At 44.0% G+C, this 21,537-nt stretch overlaps 1 protein-coding gene and 1 non-coding gene across 2 annotated transcripts in view; one reads left to right on the forward strand and one right to left on the reverse strand.

Moving 5' to 3' along the window:
* The window catches only part of LOC126537890 (probable cytochrome P450 49a1), a 39,581-nt gene extending 25,761 nt beyond the window's left edge, over positions 1 to 13,820 (reverse strand). Inside the window, exons 1-2 of the mRNA XM_050184992.3 lie at positions 13,475 to 13,820; positions 6,015 to 6,252 (exon numbers count right to left, since the gene is read on the reverse strand). Of these exons, the coding sequence (XP_050040949.1) occupies positions 6,015 to 6,252; positions 13,475 to 13,658 (422 nt within the window). The 5' untranslated portion in view covers positions 13,659 to 13,820. The remainder of the gene's footprint in view (positions 1 to 6,014; positions 6,253 to 13,474) is intronic.
* TRNAT-CGU (transfer RNA threonine (anticodon CGU)) lies at positions 12,453 to 12,525 on the forward strand. The gene has a single exon. It is a non-coding gene; the product is annotated as a tRNA-Thr (tRNA).
* Positions 13,821 to 21,537: the final 7,717 nt, after the last annotated feature.

The raw sequence follows: 21,537 nt of genomic DNA on the forward strand, positions 1-21,537 counted from the left end.
TGTATGTATGTATGTATGTATGTATGTATGTATGTATGTATGTATGTATGTATGTATGTATGTATGTATGTGTGTATGTATGTATGTGTGTATGTATGTATGTATGTATGTATCAAAGCAAGTGTACGACAAACGAGGGAATCATTCTCAGCATTCGCATGCACTGGCGCGCCATGCTTCTCGTTTTAAAGACCACCTGCGGACTTCTCGACACTGCCACTAGATGATGCAGCGTGTCCAGAAAGAAGGCGCGAGAGAGGAGCCTGGTTGCCGCATCACGCGTTCCTCAGCGTTCTCACGTACTAGTGCGCCATGGATTTCGGAGGCCACGTACAGGCTTCGCGGCGGCGGCGCTAGAGTGTGCTGAGTGTTTTTAACCACATCGCGAAATAAAAGACCCGCTGCTGCACACACTTCATACGCAAGTCTCGTCCACGGTGACTATACGCTGTGCCGCTGTATTGACTCAATGCTAACACATTACTGTCGACAGTCATCGTAAGGTGCGTCTGTGCCAAAATTTTTCGCTAGCCCATCCTGAACCTCGACGAAGGCATCTGCGCATATGTATTAGGTCATCTAATAAACGTCACCTCACCGGAACTGCTTCTTTAAACGATTACGTCTGATATCTCTGCGAACATTGCTTCCTCAAGTTTCTAAACCGGTTAGAAAATTAATTCGATTTATTAATAACGGGATAGCAATAAGGACCCGGTGTCGCAGAAAATGCGGTGGCGTTGTCGGCGGATTGTCTGTGAGCGAAGAATGTCGCATATATTTAGGGATATGCCTATGCCACGCCTTGTATAACATACGGCTTATGCGGGTTATATTACCATACCATTCTATCACTAAAGTTGCTCATACATTGTCTTACATTCTTGACAAAGTTATTCCTCGAAATTTTGAGAATGATAACCCATAAAAAAATGTCATGAAACGAAACACCGACATCGCATACCTTACAGGTTAAATATTCCCAGACCGAAATATTAAAAGTGGGAAACAATAACAGACACCTGAAACGCTGTAATTTTTTTGGCGTGGCTGTGGGCTACCTCCTGGATCGGCCCACGCAAGAGGCTGCATTTCTACCAGAAAGTCTGCCTTCGTGTAAGCGTTCGCCGCCAGTGTTTCCCGATAAACAGGACGGTTACTTACGCTGCAGTTGCCGTGAAGCGTCAGAAGGAGTCAGGGATCTTTAAATGCTTTCACGTTCCACTCTTAAAGGTGAAGCTTCTTAAGTATCCTCGAAGTTTTTCAACGCGCAGTTTATGCCCAACATTAAACTTCCAACTTCGTGAAAGAGGCTTTTCAGCTGCAGTCGTATTGGGGATCAGCCGCGTAGACTCCGTCTAGCAAAGGTCATCTTTTATTGGGCGCACATTTGTTCGTGGTATAGGGAAAAACCACTGATCTTAGCCGGTCTGGAAGCCGCCATTTTCATAATTTTTGTGAATATTTCGAAACAACCTCTGAATGAATAGATTTCCATGACAACGAATTGTCACCGTCAAGCTGAATAGCATGTAATGCCAGCGATCATTAACGTTGAGCTGAGACTATTCGAGCAAAAGCTCGGAACGATGCTCCCGATGCAATGAAAAGTAATGAAGTCCTCGCGGTTGCCTTCAACCAGCGCTCGATTGTTTTGTACCTCATAATCAGAAAATGGTTTTGGTACGTCAAACCCCAACATTTTGAATTGTTTTATACTCGAAAGCCGTTACGGACACTCGACCGTATTGATTAAGTGACTACCTTAGCAACTACTATTTGTGCGCAATGCAAGCGCAAGTTTTTGGGATCAAGAAAAAAACGTGGGTTTCTGCAAACTTCATCACGCAGGAAGTTCTACCCTGACCGCATTTCTTTACATGGGTGCGTATCCGAGCTCTCACGTGTTCTGCCTTTGGCGATGATTATGTAAGCTCCCTGGCTCTATTACACTTTTTTGTTTTAAATTCTGAGGTTTTTACTTGGCGAAACCACAATGTGCTTATGAGGCACGCCGTAGTGGGGGACTCCGATATCATTTAGACCACCAGGGGTTCGTTAGCGTGCCCCCAATGCATGGTACAAGGGCGTTTTTGCATTTCGCCCCCATCAATATGCGGCCGCCTCGGCCGGGATTTGATTCCACGACCTCGTGCTTAGCAGCGCAACGCCAAAGCCGCTAAGCAACCACGGCGGGTCAACTTTCCCCTTTTTTTTTGTCTACCGAACATATGCTGAAAGCAGTATTTTATTACGAACCACAACGAAAGTGGGAAAGAGTAAAGAAAGCTGGAGGACGCTTAAGTGTCGTCTTTTAAGAAGAAGCTTTGGCTTGGGTGCTCCTACTAAATACATGTCAAAGGAGAATTCGTTTTTCTCGGCAACCACTGCACCAAATTTGGCGAGGTTTGTTGCATTTAAAAGAAAAACTTAGAATCTCGTGACTGTTGGTTTCGAATTCTTGAGTTAGACCGTCAATTGTTTTGAAAAATTGGCGAAAATTGAACTTCTTCAAAAAACGAAACAATCATGTTTACAGCTCTCTAACTCAGCAAGGAAAATTGATGTCACAATTCTGTGAATTACACCTGATAGTACATCTAAAGCGGACAAAATGATATGGTACACGTGAATCTAAAAAAAAAAATTCACTAATATGGAAATGCAGCTTTTGCAAAACCCTTGTACACAACGTAACAAATTCACGTAACAGATAAATCGAATTTGTCCGCTTTGAGCGATCTAATGGATGCTGTTTACGGAATCGCGATATCTGTTCTTGATGCAGAGCTGTTAATTTTTAAACCTCGTGCATGCATTTCTTTCGAACTCTCGAATCGGTGTAAATTCTTTTCAGATTCAGGCCCTAAATCGAAATTCCGCTTGGAACAGCCACTAGAATTTCACTTTATCTCTCAAATGCAACAAGTTTCATTAAAATCGGTCCAGGAATTATCTAAGAAAAACGGTTTTGCGTTTTACATGCATTTGAATAGGCCGCGTCGGAGTTGGGCCCTAGCTAAAACTTCCTCTGGACAGAGGAGCGCGATAGCATTCAAAGCTCACTGACTGCTTCTCACGCTTTCCACCAACTGCGACTTATGTGACCGTAATGTTTACCGGGAAACCCTGGCCGCGAACGCTATGCGCGAAGGCGGGCTTTCTGGTAGAAACGCGGCCACTTGCGCTGCCCGCGGTGCGGCGAAGGCGATCGCCACCTCGAGGTATTGCAAGACACCGGGCACACCGCTCCGTGGCCCCCAATACCACCGTTGCCCAATACCCTCGAGTGCCGGCACGTACAAATGGCAGACACTGTGGCCGGTCTATAATTGGTTAAACGCTGAAAAGTGGGTTTCTTTGGAGTTTTCGCGTAACAGAATTGCTTTCTCGTACAGTCAAATATAATCCGACTCTATCATATCTGTAGCTTGTGTGTAAGTCGTATATTACGATTTTTCTCCCTATTTTAGCTTGAGAAATTCAATGCGTTCAGTAGATTCCTTGCGCCACATGGAGGGTTTGGGTACGGCTGCGGTTCGAAATCTTTTTGCCGAAACAACGTCCGACGCCAGACGCCGGATTTTCTGCCACACGGGGCCCTTAACGCTATCGCTTTAATATGTTGATGCTCTGCTCATTCAGCTATCTACTGCTGCGCTCCATATTTGTGAGTCTTCAACAGTGGAGTTAAAGTTATTTAAGGGCTGCGGCCAACGGCCGCGCGGTAGTAGAGCAGGTGTCCCGACAAGCACGCAGTCGCAGGTGAAGTGTTACGGTCACTCAACTCGTTCAAGAAATCCTAGCGGTAGGTATTGTCACGCTGTAGTGGCTTTTATACTAGTGTCGTCGAAGCCTCCAGCGTTATCGCTGGTGCCCGCGTATTTTCCACAAAGTACTACACAATTCGTATCATGCATACAATCTCATTACAGAAGGTTTTGTTAGAAGAGACTACGGACATAACAAGCGATAAGATTCGAGAAACTTCGTATGCAGAAAGGCGCGTTTTGCGCTGGAGCAGTGAACTCCTTTTAGCACTTAAAACTTGCCATGATTAGACTTCCCGTGTAACCATAGTGACTAGGAATCTAGTGTACTCGCGATATGAACTCGTAGATTCCATAATTACAAAAAATTAAATTATGGGATTTAACGTGCCATAACCACTTTCTGATTATGAGGCATGCCGTAGTGGAGGACTCCGGAAATTTCGACCACCTGAGGTTCCTTAACATGCACCTATATCTAAGTACACGGGTGTTCTCGCATTTCGCCCCCATCGAAATGCGGCTGCCGTGGCCGGGATTCGATCCCGCGACCCCGTGCTCAGCAGCCCAACACCATAGCCACCGAGCAACCACGGCGGGTATACCATAATTCATGTGAATATCGTAAAGCGGTTTAGCGATGACAGAACGAAAGAAACATTACTTTATTATTCATGCACGTGGCAAGGTTCTCGTTGCCGTACATTACTATTACTTATTTATTTATTTATTCTTTTATTTAGTGTACCTTAGACACCCCGTGAAGCCAGCATTAAGTAAGGGTGTTCACTGTAATATTAAGGTAATAAAGCAAGATTACAATACAGCGAAAATATTAAAACGCACTGCATGGACACGCACACAAAAATTAAGAAGGTCACTCAGATCTAAATAATCCCACATATGCGCATAAAAAATACGGGGTGACCATTTTTGAGTTCTCAAAATTTTTTTAAAGATCACCTGTCGCAAATGACATAATCGTAGAACTCGAGCTCGATTCTTCCAAGACGCTGGCATTACTAGCATGTGAAATCCAAACACAAATTGAAATACTTATGAAAAGTATACTAATTAACGTCTTAATTAATTACGTTAAGGTACATATTGCAATTTGAGAATTGTAACCCGTGAGATTGCAAGGCCTATCAACTTGGAATGAATTTACAGAATGACATCAGTTTGTAGATATGGGGCATAACCCTCACCGTAAAAATGCGCTTTTGTTTCACTTACTTTTTTTTTTTTACAAAAGGCCCTTTTATGCACTGAAGCAAAAAAGTAAGTGGGACGCCAATGTATTAAGTCCCACACTTTGGGAAATAATATGTTGAAACCGCTGTCGTCCTGAAGATCAATTTCAAGTGAATACGCCTGGCAATGTCACCCACTAGAATTCGTAAATCTTCATATGTTTCTTAACCTATATAATTAAAAAGGTAAGTAGTGAGTTTTTCTTAAATATCTGAATATGTATAACGATTTCGCGTGCTACTAAGGTCCGTTTCTTCGAATAATCCAGCGCAGTGACATGAATTATGCTATCTGTTGTAGACAATTTTTGAAAAATTCTGTAATATTTAAATGATCACCCCCTATGTGAACTAGTTTCTGAGACGTAAAAAAAAACAGCATTTTTCTTTGTGGGTTCCTTCGAGAAGCTTTCTTTAACGCCCTTTCAAATTACAGTGCGAATCACGCTAGTCGAGAGTGGCCATCTGCAGACAGCGCGAGTGTCCGTAGATGATACCTAGTGGTAGCTGCTGGATTCCAGATCTGTTTGTCCTACCATGTGTCCCACCTAGCAGCAGTCAAGCGGTTCAACAAAAAGATATTAGAAATACACAGTGCAAGATTAAATTATAAAACATACGTTGTTAGGTGGCCAGCGTTCTGGCAACGCAACACCGTAAGATTGTCTTATCTCACACAGTGTTTTTATATATAATTTGTTTCATCGAACACCTTGGCTAACGCTAGCTTGGACCTCCTACATAGCGCATGGAAGAGCATGTGGCATGAGGCATGGCCATGCGGGTACTTATGCCGAGTTGTCCTGTGCTTTTTTTTTTCGCCAAATGATGGAGACCAAACTAACTACTCGACCACTCTAGACAAGTGTTATTCCCGTGGTATCCAACGTGCAATTAAAGCAACAAAGGCTACACGCTACAAGCACCTTGTTGGAAACACATGAATGCTGTTATCTACCACTGAACCTGTGGTACAAGGTCTGAAGCTTACAGGTTTAATATGCCCACGTCAGCGTAGTATTCTGGTCTGCTCGCTCGGTAATCTTTGAAGGCCGTTGCACCCATCCTGAACGGCTCCTTGCCTTCCTCCTGGTATAGGTTACGAATGTCGACGCCTTCGAATAGGTGCACTAAGGAGTAACGGCCGGGCAGCTTCTCAACAACGATAGGCCCATACTTCTTGTACATTTCCATGGATGCCTTGTGCCTCTGGTCTGGATGGTGCTTACCTGTAAATGAAATACGATTTCTGTTGAAATCAATAGACGCCAGTTTTAGAAACGTAGCACCGAATAGATGGGCAGCAGTAACGACCGGTGCATGTTAGTAATACGATGCCTCTACCCATTACTTTTTTGTGCCATACCTCTTGATTCGCATACTCCATACGCCTTACTCTAGCCAACATGGTGTGGAAGTCGTATGAAATTAGCTGCGTCTCAAGCCACTAAGGGACCACGTTTGAGGCTGGCACTTGACGGAAATGTATGTCGCAGCTACTGTCAGTGGCTTTGATATGACCACCTAACTACGAGTTCACGGGGCTCGCTGGCCAAAACGTTCCCATAGCATGTTCTTTGAAGGAAGCTCGCACAGATATGTCACTGTTGTTTTGGCATCTGACTTCAGCATTTTTATGCCGCACATCTAGACAAAGCAAAATACTTTTTTTCTTATTTTGTATGTGGATCAAGGTAGCTGAACATTCACAATGTTGTCTGTAACAGCGAATGATGTTACCTGAGGACCGACTACAAGGGCATTCATTCATCAATCACGGGTTATGGCGCCAGGCCTGCATGCAGCATGTCTGAACCTCTGTTATTGTTTCTAGAGAGACAGGTAGGTAGGTAATTTAGGCAGGTAAATAGCCCTCAGTGCCATTCATCTCCCTCAATTTGTTCACTTAACAAATCTGCCCACCTGAACGACATCTGTCTTAAGTCACGCAGGCGGTAATTGCTGTTCTGCAACCATGAGTTCATCGGAGAACTTGGTGCCCAAAGACACGTACTGTGATATGGATCATCAGGCATGACAGCCGTATAGAACAGTATATTAGTTAAAGAGGACCATTGGTCTTAAATATACCACGGAAATTAAAGTATAATTTCTTGTATAATGATATCGACGTACTGGAAAATCACCTTGATAGAACTTCCAATGCATTGCGTGGGGAAGCGGCTGGACTTATTGGACTTTTGTATATCCAGCCATAGAAGGCTTTCATAAGGCTCCCGATGCACTCCTTAACCATGGCCGTAACAGAGAGGTCGGGCAATTATGGAGCTCCTTATCAATGTACTGTCATTAAAATGCCCTTGAGCATTGACTGTATTACTGATTGCCAGTGTCTCATTTGTAAGCGGGCTTGAAACAGGATCACGGGGCTTTCGAAGTGAATTATTAGATTTTCTATCAACGATGCGTGCGTCTGTTATCTCGAAGGGTTGCTTTTTCATGCATTTCCGTAGTGTGAAATTGCAAAGCATATATTTATTACGATTTTCACACCATTCAGGCGACAAGGTCAGTTATTGAAAGGAATTTATCACACGTTACGTTCCAAATTACCTATGGGCTTTACTAGATTGAATTCGTCGTACCATCCTATGATAAAGATGAAGTTCAAAAGGCGGCAGTCTCGTAATCTGGCCTGTAGAAAAGTACAAAAATTAGGCCTCTGGACAACTCAGCAACCACACCCGTTACAGAAAACTCGACTCTTACCCAACTTCAAACTACAGCACTCTTGTGCAAAGCAAAATAGCGAAGATCTTGTCCAGGGAACTCATCGCGCAATCTAAATATCGCTTCATGATGCCAAAGGACAAAAAAGCTGCCCGCTTTTATCTTCTTCCTACATAAGGCTCCCGTAGAAGAGATATTTACACCCAAGATCCCAGGTCAGCCTATAGTGCCTGATAACAACACACCTACCGAGTCACTATCTAAGTTCTTAAATCACCACCTGTCAAACATCATCCCCACCTCCCTCTCAACTTTTGTTGAAGACACGTCCCACTTCCTTCGAATTATCGACGGCATTAACGCCCACCAAATCCTTTCCGACCGCGCTATCATAGTCACTTCAGATGTTTTTGTGCTTCACATAACATACCATGAGTGAAGGAATTGAAGCCGTATTAAAATCCCTCGCAGTCAATCCCCAAGCGCACGCTCCTTAAGTTTACCTCGCACTCCTTAGGTTTGTTCTCATGCTAAAGTATTTTGAATTCGATTCTATTCACTGCCTGCAAACTTTCGGCACAAGCATGGGAACACTATTCGCTCCCACGCATGCCAGCATTTTCATGTGACAACTTGAAACAAACATGATGAAATCATACCCTTTGAAACCCAACCCCTATTGCACTACATTGAGGTCGTATTTAGAATATGGGAACACGGCACAAGTACGTCAACCAACCTAATAAGCCGTTTCAATCGCTTTCACCCTAGTAATAAATTTACTGCTCACCCCTCTCCTAGTCAAATCAACTTCCTTGACACGATGGCCTTTAGCGATAGAAAACGGAAAACTGAGAACGACACTATTGATAGCCAGCAATATTTGGACTACAACAGTCATCACCCGCGACAATGCAAGCATGGAACTTTTGTCGGACTACCGGAACGAATAAGAAGAATCTACAGCTCAGACAACGATTACATCTGCGACCTAAATTACCTTAAATCACGCTAGCAGAAAGAAGCTGTCCACGAATTCCTCTCGACAGAGCTTATGCCGTCATGTCAAGATTGGAGAGGCAGCCGGAATTACCAAAGAAACAGCCTGCACCCGAATCTGAGATACCACGAGCCTTTATAACAAAATATTCTAATGCCCTCTCAAACGTGAAAATACAACCTACGAAAAATACCACCTACGAAAATACCACCCAATATTATCAAGTAACGAGCGTCTGAGACAAGCTTTCCCGGCGATACCAAGGGGGACCTATCGTCGCAACAGCAATGTTAATGACATGTTAGTTCACGCAAAAGTCAGCCAACAACATTAACACGTAATAATAGCACGTTTTCGCCTCAGGTGCAAGACCTGCAGACACTTTCAAAGTGACATTAAAATTAAAAGCACCACAAATACACTTATTATAACCACGAAGTGAAAGCTAGCTTTACTTGCACTAGCTCCGGTGTGATTTGTATGCTTGAATGTTCCTTCTATAAGAAACAACACATCGGTGAAACGGGACAATCAATGAACGTCAGGTTAAACGGACATCGCGCGAACGCAGCTAGAAAACTTCCCAAATCCGTCACCAAGCATTTCAACCAACCAGGTAACAGTTTGCATCAACTTGAACTCTACATCCTGCAGTCAAATTTCTGTTCTGCGTGAGACAGAAAATGCAGAGAATCAAACCGCATCTATGAGTTTAAGACACTGCCACCAATATACATAAACATTTCAAAGGGAGCTTTTGAATCTATTCGCTATGCTAAATTGCAAACTATAGGCAACAGCACTTCGTTATTTTCCATTGGGTTGCTTAGTGTTTTGGTTCTTTTCTTTCTTATTTTTTTTTTCACGAGCACCATTTCCTGCCGCTTCTTTTATTCTCTCTTGCAGAGAGACGATAGTTCACTGACCTCCAACGGAGCAGATTATCCCCCCCCCCCCCCCCCCCCGCCGTCCAGGTCCCTTTCACGGAAAAGGAACCTATAGTGACACGTCAGCGGGCTGACACACGGCGCTATCTCACATTCCTCCACCGATGTTCAATAGCACGCCTATCAGTTCTGCACCCTCGCCGCTAACACACAATCGGCCATTGTCTCGCCCACTCGGCTTACCCACTCTCCCCTTTTAGACGAACCCTACCTATATACACTGTGCCGAAGAAAGCATATGTCGCTTGAAAAAGGCAAGTACACTTGTCGATACGTGGGTTCTCGCTTTTGCCTTGTTCTTTTTGCTCATTGTCTATATACACACATATAACATTATTTTCAGCAATAAAAAAATTTGGTGCAAACCATTGGCCAATAGCGCTAGCAAGCAGCTTGACTAGGCTGTGGAAACATTTAAAGGCGTACACGATTTAACAAGAACGTATCACTACTAGGTGCCTTGTGTAAAAAAAAAATAAAAATAAACGACAACATATTCAAGTACAAAGAGGCCATAGCAATAATAAAACAATCAATATAGCGTAGTAAGCACAAGTGCGTAAATACAAGACTTAGGACAATGCAACTCTTGGACAATCGTAAGTTTGACGTTGAGCAAAATGACAAAGTAATTCTAGAAAATTGAAGGTGCAAAGAAGAATTAAGGGCTAAATAAATAAACTCAGCGGTGATCACATGTTCATAATATACAAGCGAAGTAGGTTTAACGAAGACAGTAAACATTGATGCTGGTAAAAAAAAAAAAAAAAACTCTGCGGATCCCACGCAAGGGGGAATCGACGTAAGCGAAGCTTTGGATGTCGTTTACTTTGACGGACAATAATTAGCGGTGGTGTTGGCGGCGAATATGTAATTTCTTCAGCGTTTAGTCCAACACGAGAGTGGTGAGTTGATGCAAAACGTTACCTTGCGTGCACCACTGCTGTTTGTCTGCGTAGTACGCAAACGCACCGGGAAATGTGTTTGCTTGAGGGGTTATTCTGCGTCATTCTTCATAATCTCTGAGAGGCTTAAGCATTATTGTTGCCTCGAATGGCACATTGCATCGTGGCCGCAGCGTTCTGCACCATGTTTCACTGAGTAGCGAACGTACTCCAGTTCAGCACGATGCTTCTTTCGGGACTGGGTGTCCTCGACGCTGAGCGCAGACTTTCACATGTTTTGAGAGCACTTTATTGAGCATAATAATAATGTTACGAATAGGGATTATACATACATACAGATGGCGGTCTCATAATCAAGAGACTGTACAGGGGACCTCCCATTAGAGGTAAGTAGGATATGTAAATACAAAGCAAACACACAAGACACCATATTAAATTAGTCGCTCGCTAACGCTGGATAATATTTAATGGCACAAAGCATTTAATGATGCAATGGTAACGATGAAATTATTATATTACTTGGAAATTATTATGTGACTTTGGAGCCTTTTTTCAGGCGCCCGTTTACGCGCTCCTTCTGCATACGTGACCAGCACGCTGTTGAGACGCCAGCTCCAAATGCTCTCTTAAGGCTGTGGACGATTGTAATGTTTACACTATCCCAGCCCAGAGCGCGACTTCCACAGCCCAGCATCTACATTTTTGTCGCATGGAAAAGCAAGCACAGCACGTGCCAAATGCACACACTGAAACGCTGCCGCGGCGGCGCCAGCAGGGATGGATGGATGGATGTTATGAGCGTCCCCTTTGGATTGGAGCGGTGGCTTGCGCCACCAAGCTCTTGTTATTTTATTGCCTAATGTCTTACCTATGTTAAAAAAGAAAAAAATTACCACGATTATTTTTTTTAACCAAAGTTTCTGAACCCTTTAGTGAACTTTGTTTTTGCACTCCTCCGTACAAAAACAAAATGGGATGCGCGGAGGCGAGCGCCATATGGTGGTGTTGCAAGGCACCCAGCGGCAGGCGCGAGTCAATCCACACCTGCAACTGCGCGCGGAAAGCAAAAGAAAGCTTAGCTTTAAGTTGTGACCTATCACGTTGTAATGACTGTAATATACAATATCACGAAATTTGTAGACGTAACAAGTAGCACTATCTCACATACTAGCAGCAGTGAATTTGCGTGTCAAGGGGGCGGTATTCACAGCGAAATTCTGCAAGGCAGCCCAGTGAAAAGTAAAATGTACTCATAATACGCTCGGTATACAATGTTTCTTTCTTTCCTGTACTTCGAAGACCATTTTAGCAAAAAAAAAAAAGATACCCACTAGAGTTACTCGAACTACTTCATTGCAGGATGATTATCTTCCCAGGCGGACATCATTTGCAAGAAGAACCAAAGCAATCAATCAAACAATTGAACTACTTAGGTAAACGTCTATTGCTTACAAAATTTGCAGCAGATGTTTACATTGTAGGTTCAAGGGTACTAATTGCACGAAAATCGAGTGCCGTGTTTCTACATTTCAAAGCAACCGTGTAAACCAACATAACTGACGTCAAATTGTTCCTTCGGGTTGCCCGATTAAGCACGCGCAGCAATGCGAAGTGCGGCTTACAGTGCAAAACCCCGCTGACATTGTTGAGCGCCGTCAAATTATGCTTGGCGATAGGGCGCGATAAAGCAGTTTGTCTCTAAAGCATGTACGGGTTTATTGACCAGTTGCCTTTACCCAGAAAGATCACGTACTCGTGACGCCTGCGGCAGAAAGGATGTTCCACATCCGCCGCCAAGGTTTGTGAGTGGTGGCGCTGGCTGACACTCCCAAGATTAGTTCTACTAGTAACACATAAATAATCAAGAATGTGGAGGGGGAAACCGCGCCGCGGTAGCTCAACTGGTTAGAGCATCGCACGCGTAATGCGAAGATGTGGGATCGTTCCCCACCTGCGGCAAGTTGTTTTTTCATCCACTTTGATTGCCATTAATTTATCATTTCTTCAATTCAAATAGTAAGTACGAGTAAGTTCCCCTATGTTTACCTCGGTGTCTTTGTTTGTTGGCTTCTCGTGATATGATTAATAAAAATCGGGCCCCTCGGTTAACCACATTTCTTCTGGTTCTTATCTCTATGAAACTATTTTGTAATGTATCTTTCAACATTCCACCTATTACGAACATGATTTGTACACCATAAAGGTGGAAAAATTATCGATGACGCACCCTGGGCAGCCAATCGAATAGCTCGCCCTACTGACGTCAATTGGGTGATTCACGTCATATGGGTAGGGGCGGCTGAAAATTCCGCCGAGCAGTGTGCTGTGATCGGCAACGATGTAGATTTTTAAATCTTTATAATAAATTACACGCTTTACGCGGAGCACTTAGATGCGTCAATTAATGATCACAAGGGCCTACTCTAATGACTCAGTACGTTTGTACAAAATGGTCAAAATCGTTTCAGGGCCCCTTTAAGCCACCCTTTACTTTACACTTGACACAGAGCCGAATACCTTACCAGGTTATTTAACACGAAGCCGTATTGTGGGTGCATAGTGTGTATGGCGGCGCGAGAACAGCCGCCAGACTGGACGTCCATTTGATGCACGTGGTCCTGCGACTTATCGGGTGGTAATTTCGTGCGCGATGATGCAGCACGGAACTACAGTAAGCATAGCGTGCGTTTCATCTCAGTGTAGTACAGAAAGAGGAAGCTGTAGCTTTGCGGTAAAATACTGGTCTTCCACTCTCCCGACCTCTCTCAGCCCGTGCCGAGGCAAATCTTTTTTTTTCGTTACACCGCACAGCTCGTGTCGGCACTAAGGTCGCGCAGCTAGCCGCGTAGACAGCACGTAACGTTCGCTCATGCTGCTAATACCGCGCACAACGCGGGAGCACACTTACCGAGTAGGCGAGAGTAGATCCACGAACTGCCTATCAGTGGCAGAGATGGTACCCTCGGTATCGCTTCGAAGGGCTTCGCTCCAAAAGCATGGTTTCCCTTCTTAACGCCGGCGACGGCGCTACTGGAGGCTCGCCGGGTGTTCGCGGCTGCGAAAGCTCTTACGGAGAGCACTTGCGCTTGCATTCTCGACAGAGAGCCTCCGACTGCCGACGCGGAGGGCGTGGAGCCCTTTCAGAGTTTACGCTGAAACGTGCCCAGAAATCGCGCTAGACACAATGAAATCGGGCGGGCAACCGGCTTCCGGTTGACTGGATACCTGCGTTTGCCTCGCGGCAGGCCTGAACGAGGCAGCTCCGCTGATAATCGTGCAGGCCCTCGATCCTCTATCTTCGCGCTTTTTAATCAGCGGGTCGCGGTGTGAAGGCGGCTGTTTATCGCCTTCAAGCCTTGACATATCTATGCACGACCGCCACGTGCGCCATGCTCGATTATGCTGAGAGGACGCTGACCTAGTTGATGTGTGTGCAATTCTTTCACATTGATCGTGTTCCTGTTTGACATCGATCAAGCGGCAGTCTGTATATGGGCTTTTCGTCCGACGATGTCATTTCCTGCGAAGTCAATGTCGGGGTTTCAAGGGCTTTCGAAATAGGGGCCCTGATGGAGAAGCGAAAGGTACAGGCCATAACTAAAGAATTTTGTCGCTTGCTTTTAGATCGAACTCAGTCCTCCCGCTCGCATTCGGTTACCCAGGTGGGCAGCTGCGTGCACTGTCACCGACCTTAGCGCCGGAGGCATTCACTGCTTTTGCAGGTCATAAATATACCATCGTCGTTTGACGGGCACTGGTGCTTGTGCTGTAAATGTCAACACAGCTAGTAGGGCCGGGAGCAAGCGCCAAACATAAGAGACAAACTGACTTTTTGCACCTTGCCTTATGTGTTTCACCTCATCATGCGTGCAAAGTGTTGGAGGTCGCGTAATCTGGGTTTTGGGTGCAGCTACAAGGTGAAGCGAGCTTGGCACACGCGCGCTCGCTTTCCTCTGCCGGCACTCGTTATCATACCTGCGATATGACAGTGAGGCTTGCGGTCATCGAGTGAAATCCGTTCGTGTTTGCCTGGACACGTGTTACACGATGCCTGTTTTAAATTGTAAGTGAAGCTCAGTTTGAGCGAGCCCTTTCATTTCACGAGCCGATTTTGCTAACTGGTTCCCATTAATCAACTGTGAAAGTCTTCAATGGTAAAAGGGCAGCGATTTGTCTGAAGTTCTTAAGAATATTGCTTTCTCTATATCAATTCAAACCCAACCCTAGAGCTGCCCCACACATTTCTTTTTTATGAGCACAAATAATCAGCAGCGAGTATATTTGTCATCACTGCCACAGAAGTAGTAAAATAGCGCAAGAAGCGGTCGTTTCCAGATGTCGGTATGCTCGAAAGTCGAAGACCTGAGCTAGGTAACATAACGATTATTTTTGCCTCACTTGTTTTTTTTTTCTATTTTCTCCTTTACATCGTACGTGACGGCCGCTGTGTTATGACTATAGCAACTGTTATCCCGTGAAAGAGCAAATGCTTGGCGTTAACCGGCTCTTCGGTGTTTGTATTTATTTCTTTTTTTTTTGGCGCCATCCCGGAGCAGCGAACTCTTACATCAAAGCGAACAGAACACAGTATTTATATTGTCCAGCACTTGGGTAATCGAAAAATGCGGAGTTTGCTTGCTGGAGGTTGTTCTTTTACCTATTTTTTTTTAAAGGCTCAACCAGCTCGCGTACGGCTGCTTTCATGTTGCATGAGTATAGTCGTTTCACTCGTACTGGAAGACCAGTGGCCATGGCTTAGGGCTGCTAACCTCGTGGTCACGTGCTTTAGCGCCCACTATGGCGACCACCTTCCGATCGGGGCGGAATGCAAAGTGCCTCGTGTACCATGCATCAGATGCCCGTTCAAAAACCCACAGCCAAGTCGAAATTGTTCCGTTGCTCCCCATTACGGCGTACATTATAATCGAATAACTCGCCATGGTGGATTTGCGAGTCTACGGTGTGGTGCTGCTAAAGAGCCCGAGGGCGGGGGATCAAATGTTCGCCATAAAAGGCGCATCATTCCTTTAATAAACCGAACAGCTTTCTGCAAGGCGTTCGGCTATACGCATACACGGACAATTATCGTCGATGGTTTCTGCACACTTTTCTTACCGTTGTGTTTCTTTAGTTACCATCTAATATTTTTCTTGCTTCACACTTATTATTAGGCATTAATTGGCGCACACGTTCGTATAACATTTAATTTGCTTTAATTTTGATTCGTGACGTAGTATTTTTGTTCCGTAATTAAAACGACGCTTTCTGTGACTTCATTTCCTTGATTAAGCGCATTTTCTCGGTCGGTTTCATACCGAGCGAAGTGGGCTTGTACCGAAGATAGTGCAACAGCACTATGACCACATCGTCAAACAATAGACAAGTGGGCCGACTCTGCAGGAGACAGCGTCACAGCGAAATGGGCCGATCACGAACACTCCAATGGGCGATCGGGTGGGGCGCGTGGTGGGAGTCTCCACGTATTGCCGCCTAACACGTAATTTCTATGCACCAAAACGCTGTGCGGAGGTGTACAGTTGCATAACGTTTTATAAACGGCTTTACGAAAGTTACGTGTCAACATAGATTTCAATGCGTGTATTGCATCTGCTTTTTTTTATTTATAACTGCATTCACCTCACATCAAACTTCACATCACACATTATGTTGGCGCATGTTCTATGAATATTATCGTCATCACCATCAGCCAATCGTTATGTCCACTCCAGGACGAAGGCCTGTACCAGCAATCGTTAATTACCCCTGTCTTGCGCTATATGAGTACAACTTATGCCTGCAAATTTTCGAATTTTTTCACCCCCCCTCAATTTCTGCTTTCGAGCTCGACCGCGTTTCCTTTCCCTTGCCACCCACTATGTAACTCTGACGATGTACCGCTTATCTGTCCAGTGCAGTACATGGCGTGCCTAGCTTCATATATTTCTCCTCATGTCAACCAGGATATCAGCCATCACCGTTTCCTCTCTGATCCACACCACTCTATTCCTGTCTCTTAACATTACGTCTGCAACTTCTCGTTCCATCGCTCTTTGTCGAGCTTCTTTAACAAAGAAGCTCCCATATGCTAGGACCGGTAGAATGCAATGAATGTGCAGTTTTATTTTCAACGATAGTGGTAAGCTTCCAGTCAGTATTTGCTAATGCCTGCCGTATGCACTGGAATCGAGTTTTATTCTTGTCATGACCAGGGTCCCCTGTGAATACTTAACATAGATAAATGTGCTCTTGAACACACTATAGAGGCTGACTGGCGATCATGAATTCTTCCCTTGCCAGGATACTGAACATTATCTTTGTCTGTGAACATAACAATATTTTAAATAATACATTGGGCTATAGATTTTTTTTATTTTAGTTGGCAGTAAATTGATCTGAATAATAACAGAATAGAATGTTTACACCAATGTCCACAGCCTTTACATCGTACGTACTTTAAGTGAATGTTCAAGTTCGAGGTGAGCTGTATCCGGCCGCTAAAGAGCGCTTCGCAAAACGCGCACCTTGCTTCTTTTACTGTGCCCCCGTGAGCTGAAAAAATGGCGGATTATGCAACAGAAGCGGTCGTTCCGTGTAAGATAGCATATCGCCGAACATTATCCAAACTCACCTCTTCTATAGAAATTTCCAGGAAACACTGTCGCCCACGATGCAAGAGACCTCACTGATATGCGACCATGCAGGTCTTGCATAGTGGCGCATACGACGTCAGAGAGGGTCACTGGATTTCCTGAGTGCGTATCCTTGTCCAGAAGATGATACATGGCTGCTACATGTGCAAAAGTTTTCCACCCAGCCCAGGAAGTGCTTCAACTGAACCTTAACCAAGAATAAGCCCAATAAACCGTTTCGAAGTTGGTGTCGTTTTCGCTGGGCTGCTCTAAGCACGAGCACAAGCCGTAGACGCAAGTGGTACGTGGCGCTCTTCCCTACTTTTTCACACACAAAAAAAAAACTCACTTCGAGTTCATCTTCAGTATGATGTAAGAACGCGCAGAAATACACCAACAAATAAGCACGCTCGCCCAGACTTGATGCCTAATACGAGGCCTTTATTTATACCACGCACGGTGCGAATTGGAAGCAGCCAGTACTGTGTAAGTAAGAATAGAATGAAGAAAAATGAATCAAGTGGACATCCAGTAGTCGCGGTCGTGAGGAACGCCAAAAGAACAGAAAAAAAAACAATAGTGCAACTTTGCAGAACCACAGCGCCATTTCCATTGAAGCCGATTCTTTCGAGCAGTTGCACTAGGAATTGCATTTGCCAGTAGCTAAACGATCCACTTTAGAACGTAGCCTTCCTGTTATAGTAATAGTTTGATCTCGGTGGCAGGTTCAGTAATTCCTTACAAACGCATCATTAAGCTGGAAACGTTATATCTTCCCTGCCCTCTACCTCCGATATGGCCCTTATTTCCACTGAATGTAAACCGCATTCACGTAAACTTCTTTCGGTACACTGCGAAAAAGCAGATAACTGCCGTTTAACGCTTTCAAGCACCTTCTTAAGTAATGATCAACAATAAATATGTTTAATACGCGCATACTTGACTTCGCAAGCAAGACTTGAGTATTGTTATTGATTTCTATTTATTCCATACCTGCATCGCTCATGCGCGCATTACAGCCGGGGGGTTACATCACAAAGAAAAAAAAAGTGATCACGCAAATAAAGCGTGATATCAAACGCATCATTGTTTTCCACATTAACAATGTCAGGTGAAAGAGCAGCCCATATTCTTATAGATTGAACAAAAAAAAACAATACCTAATGACGTCACCCCTGAAAGGGAACTCGTGGACTTAAAGTGCATGGTCTAGTCTTATCAACATATAAGTGAGGACTTAACATATCTTTCTCTCTCAATACCTGTTTTCGAATAATAAACAGTGGGAAAAAATTTTCAAACTGATTTTTTCGTCGGTCGTTTAATGCTTCCCACGATAACTTAATTTTACTTTCTGTTATATTAAATTTTGTAGTATAATTATTAAGAGCAAACTTAGGTACCCTATTCTGCGCTCTTTCAAGCTGTTCCATGAGATAAGCCGTGTACGGGCCCCAACAGATACAACCATAATCAAGTAAAGTACGAACATTAGTGAAATACCATACCTCTTTTAATTTATCCGGAAACTGACTGACATTACGGCGCAAGAATCACAAGGAACCTATTGCCTTATCCTTAATGTGCGTAATGTGCCTGTTACACCTTAAGTAAGACAGCATTGAAATTCCTAAATATTTCTATTGGTCAACCTTTTCTTAATGTCATATTACTGAAGGCTTGATTGAAGTAGTACATGATTGAAGTTCTCCGCTTTGTGAATAAATTTCATCTCAGTTTCTCCAAAAGTGTTCCCATACTGTGCGTTACATTCTTCGCCTTTTGTAAAACATAGTCGTAATGCTCCGAAGCACTTCCATACGCAATTCTACAGCAACAGCACTAATCATTCCACACCATATTACCTTCGCCTATATATTACTCATAGCCTTTCCCTTATTTTCACTGAATGTAAACAAGGCGCGAGTTCATTTAGCTAACTGAGCTAGGACACCAGCAAAACTAGTATGTACCTCGTATAACGCATAAAAGTACTAAAAGAAAGCAGCGGTTCAGCAAATATTTAGAAATTACATGTTTAATGACAAACCGCATGAATTTTCGCCCCACTTCGCCTTAACATGGCTACTATTTCAACTGCATGTGATCGTGGTGTGACATACAGTTCTCGTAAGACTTGGGAAACATTGCCTATAACGGTCGTACAACGCTTTCGAGCGCTTGCTTAAGGAATTTTTTGAGAGCCCATAATTTACGGATGCCCTTTAACCGTTTGCCACATATCACCCATAAGATTGCCCTTTCCATGAAAAGCAATTTTGTGACGCATGGGCTTCTTTCACGACATTGGTCAAGCTTCCTATGCGATTCGCACAATACGCTTGTGGTAATCTAGTGTCCTGCAAGGGCTGCGTGTAGCCTGCACATTTCACGCTTCATTTGCCGGTCACCCATGACATATCCCCTACTCTCGCCTTGTATATATTGATTTGTCCCGCCTTTGCTTTTCCCACGGCTGCCGAGAAACTTTACAAGCGTTTGTATACCGTCTCTTAACAGGCAGAAAACAAGGGTTTATCAATTGTCATTGAGCCCTCATTAATCCACGAACGTGAAACATTACTTTTGGGTAATGTTAAAAAAAATCAGCGCTAAAAACGTACACCTGACAACAGAATAGAGGATGGGACACACACGGCGCTGTTTCTGTCCAATCCTCTATTTTGTTGCCCGGTGCACGTTTCTAGCGCTGTTTTTCTTTTTTTAACATTGTGGAAAACCACCAACTCTCCCAATCTGCCGTTCTTCATCAGACTATATTTGCGTACAGCATTCTTAACGTGGCCCATTATTATATATATGTAAACTCGGTGAATAGTGCAGTTCTCCCAGAACGCCGTAAAAACAGGCACGTATTGCTTCTGAACGCTTCTATATAGTCGCACTAACAGCTTTGTTCTAAAACTACTAGCTAAGCGCATAAGTTCAAAGACACACTATACGCACACGAACCATATACGTTGCTCGCCATGTCGGATGAGCGTTCAAGATTAGCCATCTCGTGAGTAGCTCGTTTACAGTTTCATTCTAGGCCCATATTGAAATGTTCGGCGCGCCGTGGTCCATGCCTTTGACTCAGGTGTAATGATGATGCGTATCGTTGACTTCTTTTTCGAAACTGGAAGTCCTGCAATGTAAAAACAATCAAGGCGATTTGAATATTCGTGTTTCAAAACTCCTTATTTACGGTTGTTACATGCACAACCTTACTATTGTGTCATTTATGGGTGTGGCACGCGGTGCACGATTCATTGATTGATTGATTCATTGATTGACTGATTCATTGATTGAATGATGAATTGATTCATTAATTGATTCATTCATTCATTCATTCATTTATTCACTCATTGATTGATCAATTGATTGATTGGTTGATTGATTGATTGATACCGAGAATTCGTCCTCCTTCAGCTATTCAGGCGCAAACGTAATGTCAAATTATCTTCCTTAAACATTCCTTCACTTGATGTGCCGCCTTGCCTACTGATACGGGTGGTACAGCGCCGTTACCCGACTAATGTAAGATCGGTTCACTTCGTAACACTTCTCAGTCTCTTGTATTTTTCCGGGCGCAGGAATTCGATTTGCTTGTTTGCGGCGCGGCATAACTTCAGAATGTAATTAAACATGAGTGTGTAGGCCCGTTTCATGATAATACTGCTAAGGCGACTTATAAATTTGTGGTTCGTGTACCATCGGTGTCATTCTTCAGGTTGACCCTTTCTCAACTACGCACTTCTAAGTACACTTTTCTTGTCACTCCTGCGCTAAAATTTCGCCATCAGGTACATTCACGACTTGCTAAAGAGCGCAGCAGTACCGCAATGCTTCGCAATTTGGTGATCATGAAAAGAATCGCCCAATTAAACATTAAATTATGAGGCTTTACGTGCCAAAACCACTTTCTGATTATGAGGCACGCCGTAGTGGAGGACTGCGGAAATGTTGACCACCTGGGGTTCTTTAACGTGCACCTAAATTCGCCCAATGGGCGTTTATGTGGCTGTTCTTCGAGGCTGCGCAGAAAACGAAATACACGGCAATGGTTTAGGAGAAGAAACATTAGAGAATACATTGGTCAGCAGCTTTTATAGCGAACACCTCATGATGCCGCATTTTCACGCCTCGAGCAGTGTCACGTGCTGACCAAGAATCCGCTTTAGACACCATCGCCAGATGGCGCCACAATCACGCCTCGTGGTGCCAAAATTGAAGCACGGCATGCTCTTATCATCGTGATGTGCGTACAGCGAGATATACACATCATATGCCTGATACCGCTCCGCTAAACACAATTCATGTAATGCACAAGCAGTAAAAA

The sequence above is a fragment of the Dermacentor andersoni genome, chromosome 4 (assembly GCF_023375885.2).
Source record: "Dermacentor andersoni chromosome 4, qqDerAnde1_hic_scaffold, whole genome shotgun sequence".
Taxonomy (NCBI): domain Eukaryota; kingdom Metazoa; phylum Arthropoda; class Arachnida; order Ixodida; family Ixodidae; genus Dermacentor; species Dermacentor andersoni.